Source organism: Lithobates pipiens, unplaced genomic scaffold, assembly GCF_037356315.1.
Source record: "Lithobates pipiens isolate NorthernLeopardFrog02 unplaced genomic scaffold, aLitPip1_a1.2 Scaffold_18, whole genome shotgun sequence".
NCBI lineage: Eukaryota > Metazoa > Chordata > Amphibia > Anura > Ranidae > Lithobates > Lithobates pipiens.
The window spans coordinates 336,799,927-336,821,576 of NW_027507758.1; the positions used below are offsets into that span (position 1 = coordinate 336,799,927).

General features: G+C 44.4%; 1 protein-coding gene across 7 annotated transcripts in view; it reads right to left on the minus strand.

Annotated features, from left to right (window-relative positions):
* MYO6 (myosin VI) overlaps positions 1–21,650 on the minus strand; it is a 416,768-nt gene that overhangs the window by 50,737 nt on the left and 344,381 nt on the right. For 3 of the 7 annotated variants that reach the window (XM_077487353.1, XM_077487355.1, XM_077487354.1), the window contains 3 exons: positions 10,926–10,967; positions 10,480–10,509; positions 2,114–2,152 (listed from right to left, as the gene is read on the minus strand). The exons of 2 other annotated variants lie outside the window; for them this stretch is intronic. In XM_077487353.1, coding sequence (XP_077343479.1) covers positions 2,114–2,152; positions 10,480–10,509; positions 10,926–10,967 — 111 coding nt within the window. The remainder of the gene's footprint in view (positions 1–2,113; positions 2,153–10,479; positions 10,510–10,925; positions 10,968–21,650) is intronic. 2 more of the 7 variants (XM_077487356.1, XM_077487357.1) reach the window with 2 other exon arrangements.

The window sequence follows — 21,650 nt, forward strand, 5'->3', positions numbered from 1 at the left end:
TTATACCGGGATGATGCCCGTACCTGCATCCCGGTACCGTTTTTTACAGCGGCTTCATTCCAGTCTCCTAATAGTAAACACGGAAGCGACGTCATGACGTCACTTCCTGTTTACTCGGCTGCCAATGGAGCCGGTTTTAAAAAAATATACATTATTCAGAATCGCTGTTTTCGGCGATCTGAATACTTTGAAGTGTGAAGGAGGGATCGGGGGTCTTTAAGACCCCCGATCCCTCCATAAAGAGTACCTGGCACCACCTATTACTGTCACAAGGGATGTTTACATTCCTTGTGACAGCAATAAAAGTGATCACATTTTTTATTTATTTTTTAACCACTTCCCACCCGGCCAATGCGTATATACGGCCGGGTGGGAGCCGCCTGCTCCTGATAGGACGTTTGGGAACGTCATTCAGGAGCAGCGGGATCGCGCCCGCGCAGCGGCGCGATCCCGATGTGCTCGTGTCACCCGGACACGGCACATCTCAGATCGGCAGGAGGGCTCTGTGATTGGCCCTCCTGATCACATGACGGCCATGTCCAATCACGGCCGTCATGTGATGTAAACAAACAGCCGGTTGCTAGGCAATCGGCTCTCCTCTCCTCACACGGAAGTCACCGCTGAGGAGAAGAGAGCAGATCGCTGCAGCCGGCTGATGATCAGTGAGTATGGGCTGCTTTTTACAGCTTTTTACTCACTGATCATCAGTGTAGTGTACACACACAACACACCACACAGTACAAACACAGTCCCCACATATGTCCCCAAAACACACATGTCCCCAAAACATACATGTCCCCAAATAATAAAAACACATGTCCCTAATAATAAAAACATGTCCCCCACATATGTCCCACTAAAATCACATGTCCCAATGATTATCTGCACACATATGTACGTGATCACCTGCACACATATGTACATGATCATTTGCGTACATATGTCCGTGATCACACAAACCAATTATTATACACTTAACGGAATTTTTTTTACCAAAAACATGTAGCAGAATACATTTTGGCTTAAATTTATGACAAAATTTGATTTTATTGGATTTCTTTTCAAATAGAAAAAAGAAAATATAGTTTTTTTTCCAAATTTCCGCTATTTTTGCGCTTATATCGCAAAAAAAAAAAAACGGAGTCGTGAATAAATAACACCAAAATAAAGCTCTATTTGTGCGAAAAAAATGATAACAATTTCATTTGGGTACAGTGTAGCATGACCACGCAATTGTCACTGAAAGAGCGAGAGCGCTGAAAGCTGAAAATTGGGCTGGGAAGGAAGGGGGTGAAAGTGCCCTGTATTGTAGTGGTTAAAAAACAATTAATTTAAAAAAAAATAAAAAAAAATGTTTTAAAGCGCCCGCCGTCCCCGCGAAGCAAAGAAAACGCATACGGAAGTCGCGCCCGCATATGTAAACGGTGTTCAAATCATACATGTGAGGTATCGCCGCGATCGTCAGAGCGAGAGCAATAATTCTAGCACTAGACCTCCTCTGTAACGCTAACCTGGTAACCATAACAAAAATTTAAAGCGTCGCCTATTGAGATTTTTAGGTACCGTACTTTGTCGTCATTCCACGAGTGCGTGCAATTAGAAAGTGTGACATGTTTAGTATCTATTTACTCGACGTAACATTATCTTTCACATTATGCAAAAACAATTGGGCTACTGTTCCTGTTTCGTTTTTTTTTAAATTCATGAAAGTGTCCCTTTTCCCAAAAAGTTGCGTTTAAAACAGCACTGCACAAATACCGTGTGACATAAAATATTACAACAATCGCCGTTTTATTCGCTAGAGTCTCTGCTAAAATATATATATATAATATTTGGAATTTCCAAGTAATTTTCGAGCAAAAAATCTGGATTTTAACTTGTAAACACCAAATGCCAAATATAGGCTTAGTCATGAAAGGGTTAAAAATCTGTTCCATTGTAAATAAATTAGTCAATATCGAATAATGAATAACGTAGAACGAAAGCGACAACACACAAAATCAAAAATATATACAAGTATATTTATTATACTGTGAAATTAAAAATGTGAGATTAATAATGATTATTATTGACTGTGCCAATTGTGCTAAACATATAGTTATTTCTTACCAACCTAGCCAGTATCTGGGACATTTCCCTAATCATTTCATCCCTGATAAAAGAATAATAGTGCACAACGATGTCATATTGGACCATAAATCATTACAGTTAGGTTAAACAAAAAATATATCCATACTGTGGCAGTTCTATAAAATGTGGTTACTTATACAGAGTTCCACAAACTAAAGATTAAGTATACTGTTAAAAGAATAGTTTCTTTACACTTCACAGCATCATTCCATATAGTGAAACGTTCTACGGCAATATAGCGGAATTAGTTTTTGTTGCTTTTAATAATCTACGTATGACAACTGGAGTCCCCCCTAGTTTTGTTAACTGCCAGCAGTGCTAAGCTTCATTCTGTTTGAAAAGCTGTTTTCATCTTTTTTTGGCAGCACTGTGCCTAAACTTAGAGAAGGTATTACCACTGTACCGGAGGGGTAGAGTGTACATTAACAATGCATTCCTAGACTATACAATGTTGAAGTCCAAAGCATCAAAGTAACTCCCAGTGGTGATGATTTTGTGCAATATCAAAAAACCTGCCTGAGGTGACCCGATGATACAGAAGACACCTATTTGGCACAGTGAGTTTCTTTAGAGATAGGATTAGGTGCTAATGAGTTGCTTGCAGTGAATAACTATCCCTATTCTGACTGACTATAGCTGAGCTGATGGACATAGTTGTCAACTAATTTATCTAGATCCATATTTAAATAAAGAAAACATTGCTTATTTAGTACACAAAGACATTAATGCCTTGTTTCCACTGAGCGGTTCGGGTCGGTACAGTTTGGAAGGGTTAGAATGGTCCGGCCTATTCAGGTGAGCGTTTCCACTGCAAGTCGGACTGCCAGGGCCCATATGGGGTTTAGAAAAAATTCCTTTGACATGAGCATTGGCGTTTTTTCTGTCCGCCAATCAGTGGAATGTATTGTGTGATGACAGTAGCTCCGCCCTAACCGTACCATTTTCTATGTCCCACATCTGAAGCTGGACCATGAATGGTGCAGTATGGTTTGGTTGTATGGGCCGCTTTCATAATGGAAACACTGAAAATAGCGTACTGTACCAAACCAACCCAAACCGATCCGCTCAGTGGAAACAAGGCATTAGTGTTATTGTAGCATAAGGCCCCTAGACAGGGCTGACCCTACCATGGGTCCCAGTGGGTCCATTGGACCCAGCAGCACTTTGAGAGGGGCAGCAAATTGAACTATGGTCGCCTCTCCTCTTCTATTTACCCAGCAAATTTATGACCAAGCATTTCATTCTTTGACCCAGGCAGCACAATGTCTTGGGCCAGTCCTGCCCCTAGAGTTAAATGCCCTATAATGTCTAGGGTACTGAAAAAAAGCAGTTTTAATTACCCGATCATTTCTTAGACCTAAACAAGCATTCAACCCTTGTAGAGCATGAGGCAGCCTCTCTGTAAGGGAGGATTTTGGTTTTCCCAAAAGTTTACCTTTTAAAAAAAAAAAATGCACATATTTTTGAAAAAAGTACATTATTTTTACAGGAGCCTGCAAACATTGCACCTACAGTCAGTGGATGACAGGTGTAGTGCCAGGCTCCTGCTGACTTCTTCCAGCTCCCTGCCCATACAGAGGTACAGGGTTTCAGTTAGAGAGCTGGGGGAATAGTCAATGAACTATGAATTTGGTGATTACTGCACATGTATTCAATTTCGAACTACAAGACCATCTGCCGTGGTGACAGACAAGAATTATAGATCATTTATTACAGATATCTCTCCAATTTCAAAAGTGACAGTGACTGCAGAACCCTTGCACGCTGTCAGAGGTAGTGGGGGGGGGGGGGTGTAATACGAAGTAAAATGTAGAGTTGGCCTTTAAATACTGTATATGGAAGACCTTGTCAGAGTATTAAATAACCTGATTTGGATGCCCTGATGTTAAATATGTGGTTAGTAAGTCAGACGCTTCCCATAAACTAAAAGAAGGATAAGGAGGACCCTGATGCATACATATGTACAAAGTCGTCAGCAATGGCAACTTCCTTACAATATATCCTATTATTAGCATACAGTTTGTAAACGGTTTCAAATGTTCTTCGAAATTCCTGCTTTAGCATGTTAGAGTTGCTAGCACATAAATCATATAGACAGGATCAGGGAATATGTAGCAACTACAATATTTTTGAGCATCAGTAAATGCTGCATAGTTAAGAAGGTGATACCCTGTGAAAATAACTTTCTGGTTTATCTGCATTTTAGATTCACCAACCTTGTTTTATATAGACAAGAGGCTAAGAGGGCTGTATAAAGGACAATTTGGAGTGAGTGCTTTTAAAGAGACTTTCAACATTCTATGGAGAGTTTATTATATGCACTCAGTTCTTGATTGGCTCCTGTAATAAAGAAGCCAGCTGCAGTTCAAGTGCCATGTACTCTGGAGGTCATTTTCATGAACATAAAAGATGTCAGCACCGTTTTGTTGACCCATTAAAATGTAATTTCCTGGAGATAGTATGTTTCACATTATGTGTTATTTGTGTGCTTTTTGTAGTCCACTGTTACTTCTGGAGCAAAGCTTATAAGTATCGAACACCATTTTAAAAGTACTGCAAAAATATTCCTGACAAGATACTTCACCCTTCTATAAGAACGCAGCAACATGTAGAGGAATACTTTAGATCACCCTAAATTGAAGCAGTATTGCTAAATAGTGTATGCAAATGCTTTCTTCAGGCAGAAGCATGACGTTAAAATGAACAGATATTTACATATATAATAAATATAATATTGAGTCCATAATGGAGCTGAGGAAAGTGAAATAGCTTGGGTGGAAGTAGGTTTGTGAAAATCTTGTACATGCTCCATGTTTTAGGGCTAAACACTGGCACAACAGAACATACAGTCTATCGTAGATGGTGCAAAGGATAGGTGATAGCGGAGTTCATGAGCCAAAGTAGGCAAGTAGTCCAAGGAATCTCTGCAAGGACCAAAAAACAAAAAAAAAAAACAAAGAGCGCCACTCTAAGTGCAGCATTAAACATACACAACCGATTTATTAGGCAAATGGCAACTTGCATATACGAGAAAGGATTGTGCTCGCCTGACCTGCCAGGGCCAGCATGAAAGTATCTGTAAAGTCCAAAGCATCCACTGCTCAGATGAAAGACTGCCAGGAAGACCACTGTGTTCAAGGGAGCCCCATGCCTGCTGGATTCGCAGGGCGCCAGTCCCTGTGGCAGGAAGCGGGAGTGGCTAACATGTTTCAGAGCTGCCCATTACTTTGTCAGGAAGCTTTTGCTTATTTTATATGTAAGTTGCCATTTGTGAATCTAGCATACGCGTGTATGCCACGGCCATCTTGGTTCACCTGTACGCTGCAATGTAATCAGCCACCTGTGCCCCATTGGGGGGGGGGGGGGGGAAGGGCTCCTGGATCCTCAGCTCCATTCAAAGGTCTTTTGACCCAGCTACTACTAAAGAGGTTACAAATCTAAACTTTTCTCAGATGCCCACCTAACCAATTGTCCCCTGGATCCTGTTCCCTCGCAACTACTACAATCCCCCTCTTACTGTATCCTATGCTCCCTTATTCACATCTTTAATCTCTCCCGCTCTATTGGCACCTTCCCCTACCCTCTAAAAACACCTCACCGACCTTAACAACTTAATTCCCATCTCTTTGCTTCCATTCACCTTTAAACCTTTAGAACGCTTAACCACTTGAGGACCGCCGTATTGCCATTGTACGTCAGCACAATGGCACAGGCAGGCATAATCACGTACATCTACGTGATTGCCTTCCAGCGGGTGGGGGGTCCGATCGGACCCCCTCCCGCTGGTTACGGCGGTCCGATTCGGTCCAGGAGCGCTCCGTGATGAGGGGATGGCCGTTGGTTTTCGGCCACCCCCTCTGGATCGCTCCTGGCCAATGAGAAGCTTCCTCCCCTGTGTATTGTTTACACAGGAAGGAGGAAGTGATGTCATTCTCCTCGGGGCGGTCTTTTTGACCGGACTACGAGGAGAACAGTAAAAGTAAGTGTGCACCAACACTACACTGACATGTAGGTACACACAGGCACACAAACCCCCCCCCCGATCGCCCCCCGATCCCCCCCCCGCCCCCCCTCCCCCCCCAGTCACAGTGTCACTGATTGCATTGATCATTTCTTTACTGATCAATGCATTCAGTGTCAGTTGTGACAGTAAAAACTGTCAGGACAGTTAGTGTTAGGTCCAGGGTAGCCCCCTATCACCCCCCAATAAAGATTTAACCCCCTGATTGCCCCTAGAGTTAACCCTTTCACCCCCTTTTGCCAGTGTCACTAAGCGATCATTTTTCTGATCGCTGCATGTGTCGCTAGTGTCGCTAGGTAGCTAGTTATTTTTTTAGGTTCACCGCCAGGTTTTTATATCGCTAGGTACCCCGATATACTACCCAATAATGTTTTTAACCCCCTGATTGCCGCTAGTTAACCCTTTCACCCCCTTTTGCCAGTGTCACTAAGCGATCGTTTTTCTGATCGCTGCATTAGTGTCGCTACAGTCGCTAGGTAGCTAGTTATTTTTTTAGGTTCACCGCCAGGTTTTTATAGCGCTAGGTACCCCGATATACTACCCAATAATGTTTTTAACCCCCTGATTGCCGCTAGTTAACCCTTTCACCCCCTTTTGCCAGTGTCACTAAGCGATCATTTTTCTGATCGCGGCATGTGTCGCTAGGTAGCTAGTTATTTTTTTAGGTTCACCGCCAGGTTTTTATATCGCTAGGTACCCCGATATACTACCCAATAATGTTTTTAACCCCCTGATTGCCGCTAGTTAACCCTTTCACCCCCTTTTGCCAGTGTCACTAAGCGATCGTTTTTCTGATCGCTGCATTAGTGTCGCTACAGTCGCTAGGTAGCTAGTTATTTTTTTAGGTTCACCGCCAGGTTTTTATAGCGCTAGGTACCCCGATATACTACCCAATAATGGTTTTAACCCCCTGATTTCCGCTAGTTAACCCTTTCACCCCCTTTTGCCAGTGTCACTAAGCGATAATTTTTCTTAACGCTGCATCAGTGTCGCTAGTGTCGCTAGGTAGCTAGTTATTTTTTTAGGTTCACCGCCAGGTTTTTATAGCACTAGGTACCCCGATATACTACCCAATAATGGTTTTAACCCCCTGATTGCTGCTAGTTAACCCTTTCACCCCCTTTCACCAGCGATCACAGTATAAGTGTCACTGGTGACGCTGGTTAGCCAGTTAGTTATTTAGGTTCCCCGTCAGGTTTTTATATAGCGCCAGGGACCCCCATATACTACCTAATAAAAATTTGAACCACCTGATTGCCCCTAGTTAACCCTTTCACCACTGATCACCGTATAAGTGTTACGGGTGACTCTGGTTAGTTTGTTTTTTATAGCATTTTATATTCAAATCCGGAAGGCAGTGCTTGGTTTTCGGGGTCCCGTACGTGGCTAGGCTCCCAAAAAGTCCCCCACATGTGGTATCCCCGTACTCGGGAGAAGCAGCAGAATTTATTTTGGGGTGTAATTTGACTTCTGCCCATAGCATGTGTGAGCAATATATCATTTAGTGACAACTTTGTGCAAAAAAAAAAAAGTTTGTAATATTCCCGCAATTTTTGGCAAAATATAAAATATTCCATGGACTCAACATGCCTCTCAGTAAATAGCTTGGGGTGTCTACTTTCCAAAATGGGGTCATTTGGGGGGGTTTTGTGCTATTTTGGCATTTTATGGCCTTCGAAACTGTGATAGGTAGTGAGGAGTTAAATCAAAAATTTGCACCCTTAGAAATCCTGAAGGTGGTGATTGGTTTTCGGGGTGCCGTGCGCGACTAGACTCCCAAAAAGTCCCACACATGTGGTATCCCCGTACTCGGGAGAAGCAGCAGAATGTATTTTGGGGTGCAATTCCACATATAACCATGGCATGTGTGAGCAATATATCATTTAGTGACAACTTTTTGTAAAAAAAATTTTTTTTTTTTGTCATTATTCAATCCCTTAGGACAAAAAAAATAAATATTCAATGGGCTCAACATACCCATCAGCAATTTCCTTGGGGTGTCTACTTTCCAAAATGGGGTCATTTGGGGGGGATTTGTACTGCCCTGCCATTTTAGCACCTCAAGAAATGAGATCGGCAGTCATAAATTAAAAGCTGTGTAAATTCCAGAAAATGTACTCTAGTTTGTAGACGCTATAACTTTTGCGCAAACCAAAAAATATTCGCTTATTGACATTTTTTTTACTAAAGACATGTGGCTGAATAAATTTTGCCCTCAATGTATGACTAAAATTTAGTTTCTTCGATTTTTCTTATAACAAAAAGAAGAAAATATCTTTTTTTTTCAAAATTTTCGCTCTTTTTCCATTTATATCGCAAAAAAAAAAAAATCGCAGAGGCAATCAAATACCATCAAAAGAAAGCTCTATTTGTGGGAAGAAAAGGACACAAATTTCGTTTGGGTGCAATATTGCATGACCGCGCAATTACCAGTTAAAGCAGCGCAGTGCGAAATTGCAAAAAGACCTCTGGTCCTTAAGGTATTTATTGGTCCGAGGCTGAAGTGGTTAATCTACAATCATCTAAACTCCTTCCTAACTCAGTGAAAACAACTTTCTGGACCCCTTACAGTCTGGCTTTCGCTCGCAACACTCTACAGAAACTGCCCTTCTAAAACTCACTGCTAAAACCAATGACAGCTACTCCATACTCTTACTACTACGACCTCTCTGCAGTCTTTCGATACTTTTGACCACCCGCACCTTCTCAATCAACTTCATTCCCTTGGCCTCCAAGATTCTGCTCTATCCTTGTTCTCCTCCTACCTATCACAGCGCTTCTTCAGTGTTACCTACAACACTGCATCTTCCTCTCCACTTCCTCTTTCTGTAGGAGTCCCCCAAGGCTCTGTTCTTGGACCCCTTCTTCCTTTGGTCACATGATAACCTCCCACGGCTTCTAATACCATCGCTATGCTGATGACACCCAAATCTATCCATCTACTCCTCACTCCTTCAGGCTCCTCTTGCATTACTAATTTACTAACTGACATATCAGCATGGTTGTCGCACCACTTCCTTAAAAAAAATCTCTCTAAAACAGAGCCTATAGTACTCCCCCTGCCCATGCCCCCATCCATGACTTTTTCATCAAGGTCAGTAATGCAACCATCAATCCCTCCCCTCATGCCAGGGTACTAGTTGTAATCCTACACTCTGACATTTCCTTTCAGCACCAAATCCAATTGTTTTTTAAAAGCTTGTAGACTTCACTACCATAACATCTCTAAAATTCACCCCTTTTTAACTAATGAAACCCCCAAGCTACTCATTACTCCCTTGCCTTGACTTGTGCAACTCCCTTCTCATAGGCCTACTTCTCCATAGGCTATCCCCTCTTCAGTCTATCATTAATACTGCTGCCACACTCATCTACCTTACAAACAGCTCAGTGTCTGCGACCCCTCTCTGCCAATCCCTACACTGGCTTCCAATCGTCCAGAAAATTTATAGTTTCTGGAGCTATGGGACAGTCTTCCCTTTGCTTTTTGCTTCCCCTTCTAGGCCCTACACCATGGTTTGCTTGTATATGTGTATTTTTTTTCTAGATCCTTTAGATACTTAATAGACTGGTGGCGCCTAAGGAAGTGGATTTAGTCCATGAAATGCATCTGGCCACATAAGACCAGTGCATATCTATACTACGATCAGAGAATGTTAAGATGAACCCAATGGATAAGATGGCATCGATATTTTTATGACATATATGGCATATTAACATGTTTTTAAATTTGTTTACAATAAAAAAATATATTTTATGTAATAGTTGTGCCTCAAAATTTCCATCCTTTACACTACAATTTATAATCTTTGTGTATGAATCTAGGATACAAAGGATGTTAAGCAGAATATATATTTTGGGTTAAACTGTTATAATCGTATATGAAGAGGGACAGTGTTTAATCACCTATCACCCAGTGAGTAATATGCAACAATTTATATGCCCTGCTCACTCTACTTGTACCCCCAAAACAAGAGCAGCCGCTTTCCCAAACCTTTACAATATTCCTGGGAAGATTAGTGGAAATTCACGTGGCCCTCTATAACAGTGATCATCAACCCTGTCCTCAGGGCCCACTAACAGGCCAGGTTTGAAAGATAACTGAAATACATCTCAGGTGATATTATTTGCTGCTCGGTGATTACAGTATTCTAGTCTGCATCTCCCCAAGGTAATACATAAAACCTGGCCTGTTAGTGGGCCCTGAGGACAGGGCTGATGACCACTGCTCTATAATATGAAGAAATATATAAAAAAAACTTTATGCACAAAGGAAATCCAAAGGTTATTCTAAAGAAAATGAGCAGATTATATAAACAAAAACATACATTGTCATGTTGCCTTTTCCTTCACCAGCCCTGAAAATAAGACAAAATGAACAAATTTAAACTGCTTCATAAATTATAATTTTTTGCTAGACTCAGATGTGATAATCCCCTGCATGCATCTCATCCTCTTTGATTGAGTATAATAAAGTCTTTGTCGGAACATAGCAAATTATATTTTACAGTTGACTTTCATCTTTTCAACTTGACCAATGAATAACATGATTAGGAAAAAATAAAATTAGCAATAATTAAGAATCACTCTCTAACAATTATTTCCAGAACCCCCTGCAAAGTATTTAATTCAACTGAAACTGTGTGAATTCTCAAAGTGCTTCTTCATTATTACTTATATATTATGAATTTTACATTTCAATTTTGGTAAAAAAAAAAAAATCACACATGCACAGAATTACAAAAAGAATGCAGGAGGAGGAATCTTTCCTTACTTGGCATGAGCTGCAGATGGCTGAATAAGGTCTGTTTTTATGCTGCAGAGATAAAGTTCAAGGCAAGTATAAAAAAGATGTGGCGTTAAATACAACCAATTACACTAAGAGAAGTGTCATATAATGAGGTTATTTGCATGTAAATTATTCTTGGTATACAACATGGCATGTAATAAGCAAATACTCACTGTAAAAAACAAAAACATTTAACGGAAGGGCTACACAAGATTACAAGATTCAGTGAACTTTTTGCTGGGTATTTAATCTACAGTATTAACTGAATGACACCATGCCCTGACTTTCTTTTTTTCTTTCTTTCACTGTTTTTTGTTTGATTGCCTCCCCAATAAATAAACACACACAGGAACCCCAAGAGGAATTTGGTGCACAAAACCATGGTGGGGAGATGTGATTGATTAGCTCTGATATATTTTTGCTTGTGAGTGCATTTTTATCTGTTTTTTATTACAAAATAAAAGGGTGTTGCATCAGTGGACACACTGCATACTGTGCTCAGAATCTTCAACAGGTTTTTTACATTCTTTTGGGTCCAACTAAACTGCATGATGAACCTCATAAAAATTTCACAGGAAATAGAACATGCAATCATATTAGATTTCTTGTCACCAATAATTTTCCAAGAAATCTAAAATAAATTATTTGTCTGGAACAAATGGTCCACAATCTGGTGGCAAGTGACAATGCTCAAGATTGATTGGAAACATTAACTTGTAGACGGACATACTAACTACTGTTTGTAAACTATGAAAAACATGACTAATAAAATGACTAACAAAAAAAAGTTTGTGGACAAATTCCCAAAGAGTTTGGATTGACTGCCAATATATTTAAGTGGCATTACTAATAACCAGAAAAATCAATATACCAAGTAACTGAGTCAGTTAAGATGCAGAGTGTTCGGTCAGATTGCAAAGCATGCTTAGAACACATATAAAGAAGACTTTGGATTCCCAAACACACGGGTGGCATATATTTTTAGTCTCATATAAAATGTTCAGACTTTCCCAGCTACATCAAAACCATGTACCTGATGAAGCCTGTGTGACAAACATGTTCTGTTAGATATGAAGAGCAAACAAACTATACATTATATGGGAGGTCTGTTCTTAAAGTGACAACACAGGTACTATTAAAAACCTACAATAATATACTTACATAGTTAGTCTGATTGAAAAAAAAGACACTAGTCCATCCAGGTCAATCCAGTAAGGAAAAACAAAACCCACCAAAAAATAAATAAATCGAAAACCTCCAAATACACAATCCTATACCTACAGTTGATTTAGAGAAAGGCAAAAAAAAAGGATAAAATTTGCTCCAGCAGGTAAAAAAATTATTTAATAACCCCTAAGAGGCAAGTGGATATTCCCTGGATGAACTTTACCTGTAAATATTAGTATCTGGTCATATTTTGTGCATTTAGAAAAGAATCCAGGCCTTTCTTAAAACAATCTACTGAGCTGAGCAGAATCAGCTCTTAAGGAGATTATTCCCTATTTTCACAGCTCTTACTGTGAAGAAGCCTTTCCATATTTGGATGTTAAATCTTTTTTCCTCAAGATATAAAGAGTGACTCTCTTTCCTCTGTGATCACCTTAAGGTGAATAATTTAACACCAAGTTCATTATATGGACCACTTATATATTTGTGCATGTTGATCTTATCCCCCCTTAAGCTCCTCTCCTCAGGAGACTATAAATTCTGTTCAGCTAATTGTTCCTCATAACTGAGCTCCTCCATGCCTCTTATTAGTTTGGTTGCCTCTCTCTGCACTCTTTCCAGTTTTCCAATATCCTTTTGTGAACTGGTGGCCAAAAGTGAACTGCATATTTTAGATGTGGTCTACAGTAATGGTTGTATACATCTCAGCAAACTTTGAAAGACCTAGGAAATATAATAAAAGTTATGAAAGCAATAACAATGTTGTATTTGCTAACTTGCATGGTATATGGTTCTGGTTGTGAGTACGTGTATTTGAGATCCAAAGGTATTTTGTATCATACTATACTGCCCAAAAAAATATTTTTGAATTGTTTTGCATAACATGCATTTGATTTAACTCTGAATAATTTCATTATATGTTCAATTATCTGTGTACAGTAATGCTCTATTTTGCTTAGAGATGATAGTAAAATCTGGATGTCTGGGAAAACATGGACAAAGGAGGAACCAAATCAGCCATGCACCATAACAGGAGTGGCGTTAAATAAACAGCGTGTCTATGGTAACAACCAGAGTCAAGCTTGGATGGGAATATAAAAGCTATATACCTCATATAAGAGGCCTTTTAATAAATAAGACAACCTTGGTTGTGTCTATAAAATGATGGCAAATAATATATGAAACAAAGGTTTTTCTCATTGGATTTGCGTAGTTCTGTTATCATCAAGAATTATCAAGAAGCAGATCTTTGCGATCAAAAACCAACTCTTATGCCGCATACACACGATCGGAATTATGGTTGGAAAAAGGTCTCATGGTTTTCCCAACGGAATTCTGTTCAAGCTGTCTTGCCTACACACGGCCACACCAAATTCCAACCACCAAGAACGCAGTGACGTACAACATGTATGATGGGACTAAAAAAAGGAAGTTCAATAGCAAATAGCTTCCGTCTCGTAGTTGAATCAGAGCATGCGTGATTTTTTGCATGTCAGAATTGCATACACACAAGTTTTTCCGTTGGGAAAATTGAGAACATGCTCTCAATTTTTTGCTGCCAGGAATTCGGCCAGCTAAATGCCGATGGAGCATACACATAGTCACATTTTTCAATGAAAGCTCTCATCAGTCTTTTGCTGGCCGAAATTCCGTGTATGCGGCTTTAGGCTCCGTTCACATCTCTGCATTCCGAATCGCCACACTTATGCCAGCGTTTTGAAATAGTGGCAAATCGCGGGACGCCTCTGCGTTCCCTGCCACTTTCAATAGCACCGCAAACGCGGCTCAATGTTGCCGTAATTTGTCGGGCAACAATTGCGGTAAAATCACGCAAACAGAAACCTCTAGCCCAAAAGAAGTGCAATAGCCCGATACGCCAAGACGTGAACGGAGCCTAAGGAAGTTAAAAAGTGACATCTATTCACTAAATCTGGGATAAGTGTCCAGAACGACTCTGCAATGTTGCCTTTGCATGAATACTCTTGCTCAGCATGCTTGCAGTGACAAAGTTAAAGTGGTTGTAAACCCTTATATATACCCAGTGAAGTGACTGGCCTCTGGTGATACACAGAGGTTAAACAAATCCTCCTACATAAGTTGTACCTGTTTATCTATAACTATCTTTCCCCTACATTTATTCAAAGAGCTGATTGGAGGGAAGGGATACCCCCTCCACACTGCACACAGGGAGAGAGCAGAGGCTGTCAATCAACTGGAGGTCCCTCCCCTGTACCCATTCTACTCTGTGTTAGGAAAACTTGCCAGAAGTAATTAATGTTTATATCAGAGGAATGGGACAGCAGAGAGAAATTACACTTAGTGCTCTGGATTGAGACAAGTACACTATAGAGGGCTATGCTTTGTTCATATTTTATATCAGAGGTTTGCAACCACTTTAAGGCAGAATTTCCAAAAAATTATTTTTTCATGTCTTCTGTACTTTAGGAACAAATTTGTTCTCTTACCTATGAAATGTGCTTAATATTCTTCAATCTTCACAGACCACACAAAATGTTAGAATACCAGGAATTTATGTGGAAGTTTCGAAATTAGACAGAACGCACCCTCATCACACCACTTACAAAGTCATACTGAACAACAGAGCACTATTCTTCTTTCATTGAAGTTGCTAATGAGACTCAAGCAAATTAAGAACTATAAATATTAATTGTTTACTAATAGACTTTCTCTGTGCGGTATAATCAGGATGACATAAACAGGCATTATTAGCATGCACACAATTCTCTCTGCCATACATTACAAGAAGTTGTCTCGTAGGAAGGGATACAGTCATCTTATCTGGCCTTGCCGAATTACTGCATTTAATAAAACGGCTCTGCAGATATATTCTGCCTAAATCTGTTTGATGAATATACCTGCAGCCTTCCTAATTACATCATTTTAGAGCTATCATTAGTTTAACAGAAATGCTAACATTTATTAATGTTTTCAAAACTCTTGCGTTTTTTGCCCATTCTTATGTATACCCCTAAACACACACACATACACAAAACAGTCATAATTGGTCAATCTGTGACAGTTCTTGTTCCTATTTATGCTTTACTGTTTCTTTTATCTTAATGCAAGTCTGGGTTAAGAGATTTTACATTTATTGGAAGACAACAGAGCAAGTGGTTTTTCCTGCAACCTTACACAGCAGTCATTTAGCAAGCTTAAGTCATGTTCTTTAGCTTCTCTAAAGTGTTAACATTTAATTAGCATTAACATATTAAACCCAAAGATGTATGATAATGTCGTTTACCAATAGTGATGGACGAACTTCCGACGGGACGTTTCGCGAACGCGAAACGCGAACGGACACAAACGTTCGCGAAAACGACCGTTCGCCGCGGGCTCCATTGACTTCAATGGGAGGCGAATTTCGCAAACCTTTAGGTCGAATTTGCGGCCACGGGGTAATTATTAGGGGGTAGCACGTAGTCCCACCACCTGGACAATAGCATAATACATGTATGAGGTGAATTTGGGATCGATAACTACAAGCATTTTTTTTTTATTTGGGAAATTGTTCTGACAATTCAGGACTATGGAGCTAATGAAGGCAATGGAGGAGAGGGAAGGTCAGGGACCAGGGTAGGCAAACAAGAGGGTGCAGGAGATACAGAGCACTGACAGCAGCACCGTAATACAGAGCACTGACATCAGCACCGTGACATACAGCGCTGACAGCAGCTCCGTGACATACAGCGCTGACAGCAGCTCCGTGACATACAGCGCTGACAGCAGCTCCGTGACATACAGCGCTGACAGCAGCTCCGTGACATACAGCGCTGACAGCAGCTCCGTGACATACAGCGCTGACAGCAGCACCGTGACATACAGCGCTGACAGCAGCTCCGTGACATACAGCGCTGACAGCAGCTCCGTGACATACAGCGCTGACAGCAGCTCCGTGACATACAGCACTGACAGCAGCTCCGTGACATACAGCGCTGACAGCAGCTCCGTGACATACAGCGCTGACAGCAGCACCGTGACATACAGCGCTGACAGCAGCTCCGTGACATACAGCGCTGACAGCAGCTCCGTGACATACAGCGCTGACAGCAGCTCCGTGACATACAGCGCTGACAGCAGCTCCGTGACATACAGCGCTGACAGCAGCTCCGTGACATACAGCGCTGACAGCAGCACCGTGACATACAGCGCTGACAGCAGCTCCGTGACATACAGCGCTGACAGCAGCTCCGTGACATACAGCGCTGACAGCAGCTCCGTGACATACAGCACTGACAGCAGCTCCGTGACATACAGCGCTGACAGCAGCTCCGTGACATACAGCGCTGACAGCAGCACCGTGACATACAGCGCTGACAGCAGCTCCGTGACATACAGCGCTGACAGCAGCTCCGTGACATACAGCGCTGACAGCAGCTCCGTGACATACAGCGCTGACAGCAGCTCCGTGACATACAGCGCTGACAGCAGCTCCGTGACATACAGCGCTGACAGCAGCTCCGTGACATACAGCGCTGACAGCAGCTCCGTGACATACAGCGCTGACAGCAGCACCGTGACATACAGCGCTGACAGCAGCTCCGTGACATACAGCGCTGACAGCAGCTCCGTGACATACAGCGCTGACAGCAGCTCCGTGACATACAGCGCTGACAGCAGCTCCGTGACATACAGCGCTGACAGCAGCTCCGTGACATACAGCGCTGACAGCAGCTCCGTGACATACAGCGCTGACAGCAGCTCCGTGACATACAGCGCTGACATCAGCACCGTGACATACAGCGCTGACAGCAGCTCCGTGACATACAGCGCTGACAGCAGCTCCGTGACATACAGCGCTGACAGCAGCTCCGTGACATACAGCGCTGACAGCAGCTCCGTGACATACAGCGCTGACAGCAGCTCCGTGACATACAGCGCTGACAGCAGCACCGTGACATACAGCGCTGACAGCAGCTCCGTGACATACAGCGCTGACAGCAGCTCCGTGACATACAGCGCTGACAGCAGCTCCGTGACATACAGCACTGACAGCAGCTCCGTGACATACAGCGCTGACAGCAGCTCCGTGACATACAGCGCTGACAGCAGCACCGTGACATACAGCGCTGACAGCAGCTCCGTGACATACAGCGCTGACAGCAGCTCCGTGACATACAGCGCTGACAGCAGCTCCGTGACATACAGCGCTGACAGCAGCTCCGTGACATACAGCGCTGACAGCAGCTCCGTGACATACAGCGCTGACAGCAGCTCCGTGACATACAGCGCTGACAGCAGCTCCGTGACATACAGCGCTGACAGCAGCTCCGTGACATACAGCGCTGACAGCAGCTCCGTGACATACAGCGCTGACAGCAGCTCCGTGACATACAGCGCTGACAGCAGCTCCGTGACATACAGCGCTGACAGCAGCTCCGTGACATACAGCGCTGACATCAGCACCGTGACATACAGCGCTGACAGCAGCTCCGTGACATACAGCGCTGACAGCAGCTCCGTGACATACAGCGCTGACAGCAGCTCCGTGACATACAGCGCTGACAGCAGCTCCGTGACATACAGCGCTGACAGCAGCTCCGTGACATACAGCGCTGACAGCAGCACCGTGACATACAGCGCTGACAGCAGCTCCGTGACATACAGCGCTGACAGCAGCTCCGTGACATACAGCGCTGACAGCAGCTCCGTGACATACAGCACTGACAGCAGCTCCGTGACATACAGCGCTGACAGCAGCTCCGTGACATACAGCGCTGACAGCAGCACCGTGACATACAGCGCTGACAGCAGCTCCGTGACATACAGCGCTGACAGCACCTCCGTGACATACAGCGCTGACAGCAGCTCCGTGACATACAGCGCTGACAGCAGCTCCGTGACATACAGCGCTGACAGCAGCTCCGTGACATACAGCGCTGACAGCAGCTCCGTGACATACAGCGCTGACAGCAGCTCCGTGACATACAGCGCTGACAGCAGCTCCGTGACATACAGCGCTGACAGCAGCTCCGTGACATACAGCGCTGACAGCAGCTCCGTGACATACAGCGCTGACAGCAGCTCCGTGACATACAGCGCTGACAGCAGCTCCGTGACATACAGCGCTGACAGCAGCTCCGTGACATACAGCGCTGACAGCAGCTCCGTGACATACAGCGCTGACAGCAGCTCCGTGACATACAGCGCTGACAGCAGCACCGTAAGCAGCCCCAGGAGGAAGTCAGCACAGCACAGGGATGGTGTGATCCCCTCATAATAAGAACCCCCAGGAGGAAGTCAGCACAGCACAGGGATGGTGGGAGCCCCTCATAATAAGAACACCCAGGAGGAAGTCAGCACAGCACAGGGATGGTGGGAACCCCTCATAATAAGCAGCCCCAGTAGAAATATGACACCGCTCAACCTCTTCAAAGAGGAGGGTAGGGGCATATAGTACGGTGTGCTTTTTTGGGTCAGGGAAGTGAGCCAAATGAATTAAGAAGGTCTGTGTGCTTGATTCCAAAAATTGTTTATAGACATATACATGGTCTACTGATCACATGTGTTGAATTCCTCCGAGATCCATGCCTCATTCATTTTTAGAAATGTGAGGTAGTTAACACTGTGGTGAGCTAGGCGAGTACGCTTATCGGTCACAATCCCCCCTGCTGCGCTGAACGTCCTTTCGGACAGGACACTGGATGAGGGGCAAGCCAACAGTTCGATTGCAAATTGGGCAAGCTCTGGCCAGAGGTCAAGCCTGCCCACCCAGTAGTCTAGGGGTTCATCACTCCTCAGAGCGTCCACATCGGCCGTTAACCCAATGTAGTCGGACACCTGACGGTCTAGGCGTTCCCTGATGCTGGATCCGGATGACACCTGTCGATGGGTCGGCTGAAAGAATGACCTCATATCCGAAGTCACCAACACATCTTCAAACCGGCCTCTTCTTGCAGGCGCTGTTGGATTGGTACCCGCAAATCCTTCTCTGGGAGTGGGAATTGCTCCTCTGCCAGCGCACGCAAAAGCAGAATGCAGCATTTCTCGAAGCAAGGCCTGGAAGTGCTGCATTCTGACAGCCCTCTGCGACGGCGGTAACATTTCCGCCATTTTGTGTTTGTACCGGGGGTCTAAGTACGTTGCCACCCAGTACTGGTCCTTGACCCTCATGCTTTTTATACGGGGGTCCCTATTAAAACACTGGAGCATGAAGGCCCCCATTTGCACTAAAGTGGAAGCGGTGTGGTGGCCTGGCTCCTGCTCATCATCCAGGATAATGTCGTCCTCTTCATTCTCCTCTCCCCATCCTCGCACAACAGGGATCCCAGAAAGGTTTAAAGCATGCTCTTCTTGCTCCTGCTCATCCGCCCCGGCACCATCCTCCTCTGACTCCTCATCAGACTCCTGTTGTTGACTTGTCTCAGATAGAGTAGCCCCCCCTGGGAATTCATCCAGCATTGCGACTTCCTCATCTTCCCGCTCCTGCTCCTCCACAGCCTGATCAATGACACGACGCAATGCACGCTCCAGAAAGAAGGCATAAGGTACCATGTCACTGATGGCGCCATGGCTGCGACTGACCAGTTTGGTGATCTCCTCAAATGGCCGCAGAAGTCTGCATGTGTCGCGCATGAGCAGCCACTGGCGCGGTGAAAAAAAACCCAGCTCCCCAGAACCGTTTCTTTCGCAGAGTTCATACAGGTAGACGTTAACTGCACGTTTCTGCTGGAGCAGCCTATCAAGCATATAGAAGGTTGAGTTCCATCGCGTCGGGCAATCGCAAATAAGACGTCTGACCGGCAGATGGTGTCGCCGCTGAATGTCAGCAAGGCGAGCCATGGCCGTGTAAGATCTTCTGAAATGGGCCGAGATTTTCCTTGCCTGCCGCAAGATGTCCTGGACCCCAGGGTATTTGACAAGGAATCGCTGCACGACCAAGTTTAAGACGTGTGCCATGCACGGCACGTGCGTGATTTTGCCCTGTTTCAATGCGCTAAGCAGATTGGCACCGTTGTCACACACCACTTTACCAACTGTCAAATTGAGCGGTGTTAGCCACTCATCTGCCTGTGAACGCAAAGCTGAAAGGAGTGCCGGGCCAGTGTGGCTCTTTGCTTCCAGGCACAACAGACGCAGCACGGCATGGCAACGTCTCACCTGGCATGTGGAATAGGTTCTGGGGAGCTTGGGCGGTGCAGTGGAAGAGACGCTAGCAGCGGAAAAGGAGGAGGCAGCTGAGGAGGAGAGGGAGGAGGATGGAGTAGGAGGAGGAGAAGAAGAGTCAGGCCTGCATGCAATCCGTGGCGGTAAAACCAAATCTACACGGGTGCCACGGGTTACATGCTTGACGGCCGTCAGAAGGTTCACCCAGTGGGCAGTAAAACTGATATACCTTCCCTGCCCGTGTTTGCTAGACCACGTGTCTGTGGTCAGATGTATCTTGGCACCGACACTGTGTGCCAGAGATACATTCACTTGCCGCTGAACATGGCCATATAGCTCTGGGATGCCCTTCTCTGAGAAATACTTCCTTCCTGGGACCTTCCATTGTGGTGTTCCAATGGCCACAAATTTGCGAAAGGCCTCCGAGTCCACCAGTTTATATGGCAGTAGTTGGCGGGCTATGAGTTCTGACAAGCCAGCCGCCAACCGTTGGGCAAGAGGGTTATCCGGCGTCATCATTTTTTTACGCTCAAACATTAGGCCCACGGAAGCCTGCCTTTTTGCAGAAAAATGTGAGCTTGGCGTGATGGAAGGTGGAGTGGAGGACAATTGTGAGGAGAGAGGAGAAGGAGAAGTAGAAGACGAGGCTGGACGGTGAGAGCCTGCAGTGTGGCTTTGTGTGTTCCGTTGCTCCCACTGGGCTCGGTGATGGCTGCTCATGTGCCTTCTTAAGGCGGTCGTCCCTAGGTGAGTATTGGGCTTACCGCGACTAACGCGTTGACTGCAAAGATTGCAGATGGCAACGCTATTGTCAGCAGCGGACACGTTAAAAAAAGCCCACACTGCGGAGCCATGTGCCGGTGTCCTGGGAGCGCCAGATGTGACCGTACATGGTCGATGACTCGCTCCTGATACATTTGCAGTCTGCTTTGTCCCTGCTGTGCAATGTAAGTCATTGCTGCTTCTCCTCCCTATCTGCTGGTCCATATCTCCCTCTGAACTCCCCTCCTCTTCCTCTCTTGTGGGCACCCACGTGACATCACTAGACACGTCATCATCAACGTCACCTTCCCCACCGCTATAAGTAGAGTAGGCAGCAACACCGGGGACCAACCTCCTCCTTGGGCTGATCTGGGTACTGGCGTCAGACTGCTGAGTAGCGCTTGTTGCTACCTCCTCTTCCTGATCCAATACCAAGAGTGGCTGCGCATCAGAAATGTCCTCTTGATATGGATCGGAAAATAATTCCAGTGACTCAAGCGGAAGGTATGTGGTGGTGGTGGTGGTGGTCGTGTTGTTGGTGGTAGTGTCTTTGGGGGTGCACATAGCAGAGAGTGAAGAAGAGGGTGCAGATCGAGAGGATGAGGAGGGTGCAGAAGAGTAAGGCTGAGCGAGCCACTCAACCAAGTCTGGTGCATC